Source organism: Propithecus coquereli, unplaced genomic scaffold (genome assembly GCF_000956105.1).
Source record: "Propithecus coquereli isolate 6110/MARCELLA unplaced genomic scaffold, Pcoq_1.0 Scaffold140, whole genome shotgun sequence".
Lineage (NCBI taxonomy): Eukaryota > Metazoa > Chordata > Mammalia > Primates > Indriidae > Propithecus > Propithecus coquereli.
Genome location: NW_012138303.1, coordinates 4,488,374 through 4,496,961, shown reverse-complemented (window position 1 = coordinate 4,496,961; position 8,588 = coordinate 4,488,374). Strand labels below are relative to the sequence as shown.

Here is an 8,588-nt window from a genome sequence, read left to right as displayed (position 1 = left end):
CATCTAGTCCCATCCGTCCATTATACAAAGAAATGAAGGCAATGAGACCCAAGAGCTCAGCAGTCAATGGCACAGCCAAGATCAGAATACTGACTTTAGATTTCTGTTTCGTGCCATCTCAACAATGGTACCTTGCCTTTCATATGCAGATATGCAGAATACTCTTTTCTTACATGGATTTTTATTTAAGTAAGATATAATGAATTATACTATTTATTTCTGTGATAAAGCAATTTGATTTTCTTGTCTAGTAAGTTTATTGAAACATTTTTGATAGACGTCCTGCAAAGTATTAATAGCCAAATTTTGGAATCTGATTACTGTGTCATCAAAGAAGGAAGGGAGTGGTTGGGAGTGAGGGTGTTTGTAGGCAAAAAGGGAAAAGGGATTTTAACTTGAAAAGCTTTCTTGAATGACCCTTTTATTCAGAGTCACAGTGGAATACTCAATTTGAAAGGTCATTAATTTTTTTTCTTATGCGGATGAGAGATTCCGCTCAGGGTATGCTATGGTCTGAATGTTTCTATCCTCCAAGTTCATATGTCGAAATCCTAAACTCCAAGGTGATAGTATTAGGAAGGTGAGGTCTCTGGGTAGATGATTAGGTCATGAGAGAGGAGCCCTTATGAATGGGATGAGTGACCTTACAAAAGAGGCCCAAGGGAGCTCATGATCCTTTCCTGCAATGTGAGGACACAGCAAGAAGCCTCAATTCTATGAACCAAGTGGTAGGCCTTCACCAGACACAGAAGTTGCCAGCACCTTGATCTTGGACTTCTCAGCCTCTAGAACTGTGAGAAATAAATTTCTGTTTAAAAGCCACCCAGTTTATGGTATTTTATTATAAAGGCCAGAACAGACTAAGACAGGTGAGTGAGGCATTATTAAGGTTCTAGTTTCTTGCTCATATAGTTAATGGCTGCCCACCCACACTTTGCAAAACTGGCATCAAAGTTACCATTGAATTAGTCATCTCCAGACCACAAATGGACTATTGAAAACAAATAGAAGATTCCAGGTCCTGTTCAGTAATGTCTATAGCTGCGGTCCCCAACCCCCAGGCCATGGACTGGTATTGGTTCGTGGCCTGTTAGGAACCCAGCTGCAGAGCAGGAGGTGAGTGGCTGGTGAGAGACCAAGGCTTCATCTGTATTTACAGCTACTCCCTATTGCTCTGCCTCCCGGCCCCCTCCCCCAGAAAAATTGTCTTCCACGAAACCAATCCCTGCTGCCAAAAATGTTGGGAACCACTGATAGTTACTGAAATGCACTCATATCCCTACTCCAGTGTAGTGTTTTTAATTCCTCAAAATTGTTTTTAATATCTGCTCTTAATCTTTGGGACTTCTGAAAATTTCTATTTTTCAGAGGTCCCATAGGCATAATACTGTATGAGAATGCTCACATCTCTTACATACTGCCTGTAAGAGAACACTCACATCTGCTTCTTTAAGTCTGTCTGCCACAAATCCTTCCAAGTCCTGTGAGTAATGTATCCCTGAGCATGAGGCGGCAAAGGCCTTGGCATCTAGCCTTAAAAGTTTGTCTTGCCATGTTTCTGTCATTCAGAATGGCTGGTGCTCCAGACCCCTCACCTGGAGTTCCAGGACGGGGAAACCATCATGCTGAGGTGCCACGCCTGGAAGAACAGGCCTCTGGGCAAGATCACATTCTTCCAGAATGGAAAATCCAGGAAGTTTTCCTATCGCAATGCCAACTTCTCCATCCCACAAGCAAACCACAGTCACAGTGGTGATTACCACTGCACAGGAACTATAGGACAGATGCTGCGTTCATCCCAGTCTGTGACCATCACTGTCCAAGGTATGGGAACTCTGCTCAGACATAGGGAGGGACGAAGGGGATGAACAAGGGCTAAGGTTGCATGGGCCTAGTTGGAGATCTGAGAGAAGCCACAGCAGCAAAATTGGGCACTGAGGCAAAGAGGAGAGGGGCTGAGGCCTTGCTCAGTATTGGCCAGTGGATGGGATTAGGGGTTGGAGCTTGGAGCCCTCAGCTTCCAGGTGATAGGTGACAAGCCTGTTGTCCCACTTTGCAATGCAGGCCCCGTGCTAAGGACAGCAGTGAGGCTGAGCTCTCCCATTGGCACAGAGGTTCCCTAAGCTCCTGGGCATTCCTAAGAGCTGAGGTTTGCCTCGTTTCTTCTCATGTCCTGTTTTATGAACATTCATTCTGGAAGGCCTGGCGTGTCCTGGACTGTTCAAGGCTGTGCTCGATAGACCAGTGATGCCTCTAGGGATGGGAGGCTTCAGGCCCAGCCTCCTCACTGTCCCTGAGGGCTAAGCGGGACCGTCCCTCTGCTGGCACACACTCCCCAGTGTGCCTTTATTAGCATGGTGGAGAAGCCTGGGTATGAGGGAGGCACAAGTCCAGCCACAGAAATGATGTACAGGTGAGGCTGAGGGGTGAAGTGAGTATTGCACCCCCGAGTGACCCAGACACAGAACAACTCAGGTGACAAGCCCTGGGGGAAGGTGGGGAGGATGGAGGTGGCACAGGGAGAGTACCACCTGTCCTGAGGTCTGTCTTCCCCAGGGCCCAAAGCGAGCAACTCTTCTCCGATGGTGGTAATTGTGGCTGTGGTCACTGGGATTGCTGTAGCGGCCATTGTTGCTGTGGTAGCAGCCTTGACCTACCGCAGGAGAAAGCGGACTTCAGGTTTGTGGCTTCCCTGTACCCCTCTTCTTATTGGTTTCTGCTTGGGTAAGCGCCAATGCCAGATATTTCCAGAAAGTCTATCTTTGGGCTAGAGAATTGCTTATCATTTAGATATAGACCCATATTTCATCCATTCATTCATTTATTAATTCATTCATTCAACAAGACTTGAACAAACTTGCTCATGTGTCAGTGCTAGATGCTGTGGGTGGTACCAAGATAAAGACGTCCAGTCCCTGACCTCAGGAAGTTCTCAGCATTGTGGGGAAGACAGAAGTACATGCAGATCATTATAATAAGGTGGGATAAGAGGAGTGATAGAGAAATGAAAAGGCTATGATGAGGGTACAGAGGAGGCTCCATGGCCCAGCATGGGCTGGGGTGGTTCGAGAAGGTTCCATGGGGGGCAGTGTAGTGTAGTGATGGAAGCACATGTGGTGGGGCCAAACTGCCTGGGTTCAAGTCTCAGCTCCACAGCTCTCCAGCTACCTGACCTTGTTACTCCACCTCTCTGTGCCTCAGTTTCCTCCTCTGGAAATGGGAACACTAACAGGACCCACCTCACAGGGTTGTTATGAGGATGAAAGAGGCTGAAGCTCTTACCCCAGGGCATAGTAGACAGCGACAGCACAGAAGTAGGAGCTGTGGCCATCATGGAGGAGGTGGTGAGTGAGGGCAGCCGTTAGAAAGGCCAAGACGACACTCCAGGCACGGGGCCAAGGCACGGAGTGAGGACTGCTGTGGCTTGGATGAGGGCTGAGAGAAGAGTAAGCCACTGAGGAAGAGAACATAATACTACTAATACCTGCCAGAGTGCAGGGAGATGGCCATGCTCCCAGCAAAAAATTGGTAGGGGTCATCACAAAGGGTAAGAAAATGATAGAAAATGGAAAATAATGGAAATAAAAGAATGCACAGAGACGAAGGTATAGTTTTATAGATTTATAAAGATTATAGGCAAAGCAGGTACTCAGGGGACCTTGGATCTCTCCGTCAATCACAAAAGGCAAAGAGTGAAGTTTTACATGTGCATTTATAGGTACAGTGATCGGTTGCCAGGGGTAACAGATTTACATAACAACAGGTAGTTCCTCGTAGGTTAAAAGTTTTTCAGAAGGCTTCTTCAGATCCCTTAACTAATTCTATCTATGTGAACAAATGGTTACAAAGTCTTTCAAAGACTAACTTCTAAGTTTTAAGGTAAATTTATCACTTAACAGAAGGGTTAAACAGAGATATAATGCTGGGATCACTGAGGGATATATGAGAAGGGGAATTTAGTTGCCTTGTAGATTTGTGTGTGTGTGTGTGTGTGTGTGTGTGTGTGTGTGTGTTTGAATTTAGAATGTGATTTGTTGCAGAATTTGGAGCATAGCAAATAAAGACTTTGTATCTAGGTGATGAGAGAAAAGACTAGATGCATTGTTTCCGACTCCTCCCCAGCTTCCTGAGAAATGCTGATTTGCAGACACTGAGGATGCTTTTGACAGTGGCAAAGTGAATTTATGACAAAAATATGAGGGAATTTGGTGTGTTTTGGATACCAGAGGAAGTACTGGTTGCCTGGCTTTGTTGCTTGCATATTTGCTTCCTTTTTTCCTTCCTCCCTTTCTCTCTCTCTCCTCTTTCTTTCTCATTCTTGCTTTTACTCTCTTTATTTCTCTTTAGTGCCATGGAGTACCAGATTCTTCAAATTTCCATTAAAGTCTCTCTACATTTGAAACACATGGAAATGGCCCTCAGTCTTCTCTTACTAAGTCTGTGGCCAGTAAAAATCTGGACTTGACTTTAATACTGAACATCCTCCACTTCTTTCCTAATATCTCATATCCCCAAAGCTGCCTGGTTTGCTTCTAGGAAAGCTAAACAACCATCTGAAAAAAATATGGCACAAATGACTGCTTCCCTTTGCCTGTGTGGCCAGTGGGCAAGGCTGTGTCTGGGATTCCGCAAGGGTGGGTAAATGAGATCAAATTTACTTAGCTGTTGGCCTGCAGACCCAAGATGGGGTCTTCAGTCCTTGCCTTGAGTCTGATTTGGGCCTTTTGAAGTCTTTTTCATTAGCAGCACAAGTAGGCCCTCTTCTAACCAGTGCCCTGGCTGATCTGGCTTCTTTTCACCCACAGCTGATCCCACTAATCCTAAAAGAGCTGCCAAAGTTAAGGTGAGTGATGCTATTCATCTCTTTTTCCTTCTTCCCCCTTCTCTTCTCCCCTGCTCCCTCTTTTGTTGCCTTTGTTAATGCAAAATTAAAATGGAGACTGAGCCAGAAAAATTCCAGAGCAAACAAAATCAACTAGGCCTTAGAAATAGCCTTAACTTTGCTGAAGCTACAAACATAAGTGAAACTTCACTGGGGTCATAACTATAAACATAGGCAAAATTTAGTTTGAATCATTTCTGGTAAACTCTATGTTAGACAGAAATATAAGACTCAATCCCAGCCAATCATAAGCAGCCAACTAACATATATGTATGTTACTATGGACTTTCTAACAAGGTAACCCCCCCCCCGCAAAAAGACAATTATGTAACCGCAAACCAATCAAATTTCTTTATTTTGCTTCTGAATTTTCCCGATAAATACTTGCCTTTAACATTTTGTCATTAGAACACTACACCTCTTTTGGTTTGGGGTTCCCCAATTCATGAACTTCTTTTTACTTAAACTCTTTAGAATTTTATTGTGCCTCAGATTTGTTCTTTGAAAGTTTGGTGTCAGAAGGGGATCTTAAGCAGATCCTCCCCATAAAGCTCCCAGGAGCAGTAAGTAACCAGGCATAGGTAGGTCCCCACTGAGTCCATTATGCTCACTGCTTTCTCACTGCATTTGTGGGTCCCTGGGTAAGTCCCTCTCAGAGGTCAAGCTCTACAAATTGTGTCCTGAACTCTCTGAGTTTATTTGATTCATTTTATTTCCAACTGGATTCATCAATCTGAATGTTTGACAGGTTATACTGGGTGTTCAATGGGAGCTGGACTAGGCTGGTTTCCAGATTGGGTCTGATTTCTGGATTAGGATCTGGGGCTCAACCTGTGTATTCAGCAGGTTGAACAAGGTGTTCAACAGGAATTGGACTGGGGGTCTAGTTGGAGACCTCAGTAGGTAAATTTTAGAAGGACAGGACATTATGGTTTTGTCAGAATCTAAGGAGTCTGGGATTCCTCTGTCCGGAACACTAGCAATTTTTATGTTCAAATATGGACTCAGAACCTGTGCCTTACGAGAGAAATAGGTGCACCTTACCAGAGATGACTTAATGTTACAGTGGCCACAGTGAAGAAGTTTTAATCTAGACAAAATTGTTCATCTATGGGGTTCATTGGGGAAAAGAGGGGGATCCCAAATACCTTAGAAACAATGAGTTACATCTTTAATTGCTATATAGAGTCTTCCAAAACACAGAATGACTTGGCCAGGCACAGTGGCTCACTCCTGTAATCCTAGCACTCTGGATAGGCCAAGGCAGGAGCATTGCTTGAGGTCAGGAGTTCAAGACCAGCCTGAGCAAGAGCCAGATCCTCTCTCTACTAAAAATAGAAAAAATTAGCCATGTGTGTTGATAAGTCTCAAAAAAAAAAAAAAAAAATGAAATGACTCAAAAAATGGTCTAGTCTCTCTAAAGAAATCTCTACAGCACACTAATGAGAAACACTCTAAACGTCTTTATTTTTATTTGTTATTATTATTTTTTTGAGACAGAGTCTCGCTCTGTCACTCTGACAAGAGTGCTGTGGCGTCGTCATAGCTCACTGCAACCTCAAACTCCTGGGCTCAAGTGACCTTCCTGCCTCAGCTTCCCCAGTAGCTGGGACTACAGGCACAGGACGCCACACCCAGCTAATTTTTTCTGTTTTTAGAAAATAGAAAGGGAGTCTCATTCTTGCTCAGACTGGTGTGAAACTACTGAGCTCAAGCTATTCTCCTACCTCGCTCCGCCTCCCAGAGTGCTAGGATTACAGGCGAGAGCCACCGGCCTTAACTTCTTTAATTTCTTGCTTTTTCCATCTGAACTTCCTTAAAAAAATTAGACCTTCAAATGAGCCAGTAATATTGGTAACAGCTAAATTTAACTCTTGGTATTGCATATAACTCTGAGCTATTATAAAAGCAGCCACTTAAGACTAAAAAGGACAAAGACTTATTGGAAATAGAATGGATTTCTCCTCAGCCAATCTCCTAAAATTGAGTCCACAGTCTCAGTAAGACTGACTCCTGATAATAGATGAGTATGCTCCATAACGCCTTCATGGAGAAACCTTGACATCCTTTCACTGCCTTTTGGGGATGGATAAGTCTTTAAAATGCAATCTTCAGGGAAATGACTCAGCAGAAGGAAAAAAAAAAGGAGGAAGATTTTAGAAATAAACTGGCAAACGAAAAATCTTAAAAGTCCTCTCACAAATGTTAATAAAAAGCTTTAGCCATGCAAACAGCTAAATTTAACTCCCACAAACACTACTCAGATCCAGCTAGTGAGTTTTATATTATTGTACCTAGCACATGGCTAAAATTCCAGAAGAAAAGCCATGAATTTCTGTTTGTATCTGCCTGTATGTTTACACATGTCTACTTATGTGTATGCTAATTATATGTAATATTATTCTACCTCTGGATGGTAGTATTAGAAGCAATATTAAAAGAGCTCTATTTACCCGGCCTAGAGAAAAATAAGCACTTGTGTAAGTTATTTTCTTAGAAAAGAAAGGACTTAATCAAAATGCTTTTCAAGTTCTTATGACTTGAGTAATCTTTAATAAATGAGAATATTGATAATTTAATAAAAATGGAAACGGATTTTATACCTAGCTTTGCTAGTCAAATAAATTCATGTCATCTCTGTTATAAAATTTTATCAACAAAAAATATACCTTGAGATGACAGCTAGTTTTGTTTAATGTTATGTCTGCCTAAAAACAATTTCCAAAATCTTTTTGACAACTTTTTTTTAAGGCAAGCACGAAAATGAAGCTTATTGAGTAGAGAAACATAGGATTATAGGGTAAGAGCAAGATATAGGTTTACAGAGCATGATACATATGCCACAGATGACAACCATATCCATTGTCACAGCAAAGGTAGAGAAAAAGGAAGGGCGCAAAAAGGGGACTTTTTGACAACTTGACACTCAAACTATACTAAGTTAAATTATAAAAAATGATTCATTAACTATTTAGATCATTTCCAAATAAGATAAACTACTAAAACAAAAATGGAACATTTATCTTTTTCTCCCTACCTGTTTGTTCCAGAATTTTGAAACTCAATAGTATTTTTATTTTCAATATGGGTATTTGCATAGGTTCAGTAAGAATCTGTTCTCCTTGTAACAAGACATCATTGGGCAAATCCTGGCTTGGTTTCTAAGCCTAGAGAAGTTTTTAACTTGTAATGAGATTTCTCAATACAAGATAGTTTTTAAAAACTAAGGTTGACTAATACAAAGTCAATAAACCCTCTTGCTAAACCCTTTAGCTCTGACTAAAATATATTATAAAATATATATAGAATTACTGTTCTTGTTACAATTATATAAATAATCAGGCCAAGTTTAATGAAACGAGACTTTTTAAAAAATTTTTTTTTTGAAATAGTCTCGCTCTGTTGCCCAGGCTAGGGTGCCATGGTGTCAGCCTAGCTCACAGCAACCTCAAATTCTTGGGCTCAAGTGACCCTCCTGCCTCAGCCTCCCAAGTAGCTGGGACTATAGGCGCTCACTACTATGCCTGGCTATTTTTTTGTTGTTTCTATTTTTAGTTGGCTGGCTAATTTTTTCTATTTTTAGTAGAGATGGGTGGAGGGGGGTGGGGCGGCAGGGAGCGGTGTCTCACTCTTGCTCAGGCTGGTCTCAAACTCCTCACCTCAAGTGATCCTCCGGCCTCGGCCTCCCAGAGTGCTAGGATTACAG

General features: G+C 42.3%; 1 protein-coding gene across 4 annotated transcripts in view; it reads left to right on the top strand.

Moving 5' to 3' along the window:
* FCGR2A (Fc fragment of IgG, low affinity IIa, receptor (CD32)) overlaps nucleotides 1-8,588 on the top strand; it is a 15,821-nt gene that overhangs the window by 4,733 nt on the left and 2,500 nt on the right. For all 4 annotated transcript variants that reach the window (XM_012639612.1, XM_012639611.1, XM_012639610.1 and 1 more), the window contains exons 4-6: nucleotides 1,570-1,824; nucleotides 2,557-2,679; nucleotides 4,806-4,843. In XM_012639612.1, the coding sequence (XP_012495066.1) occupies nucleotides 1,570-1,824; nucleotides 2,557-2,679; nucleotides 4,806-4,843 (416 nt within the window). The remainder of the gene's footprint in view (nucleotides 1-1,569; nucleotides 1,825-2,556; nucleotides 2,680-4,805; nucleotides 4,844-8,588) is intronic.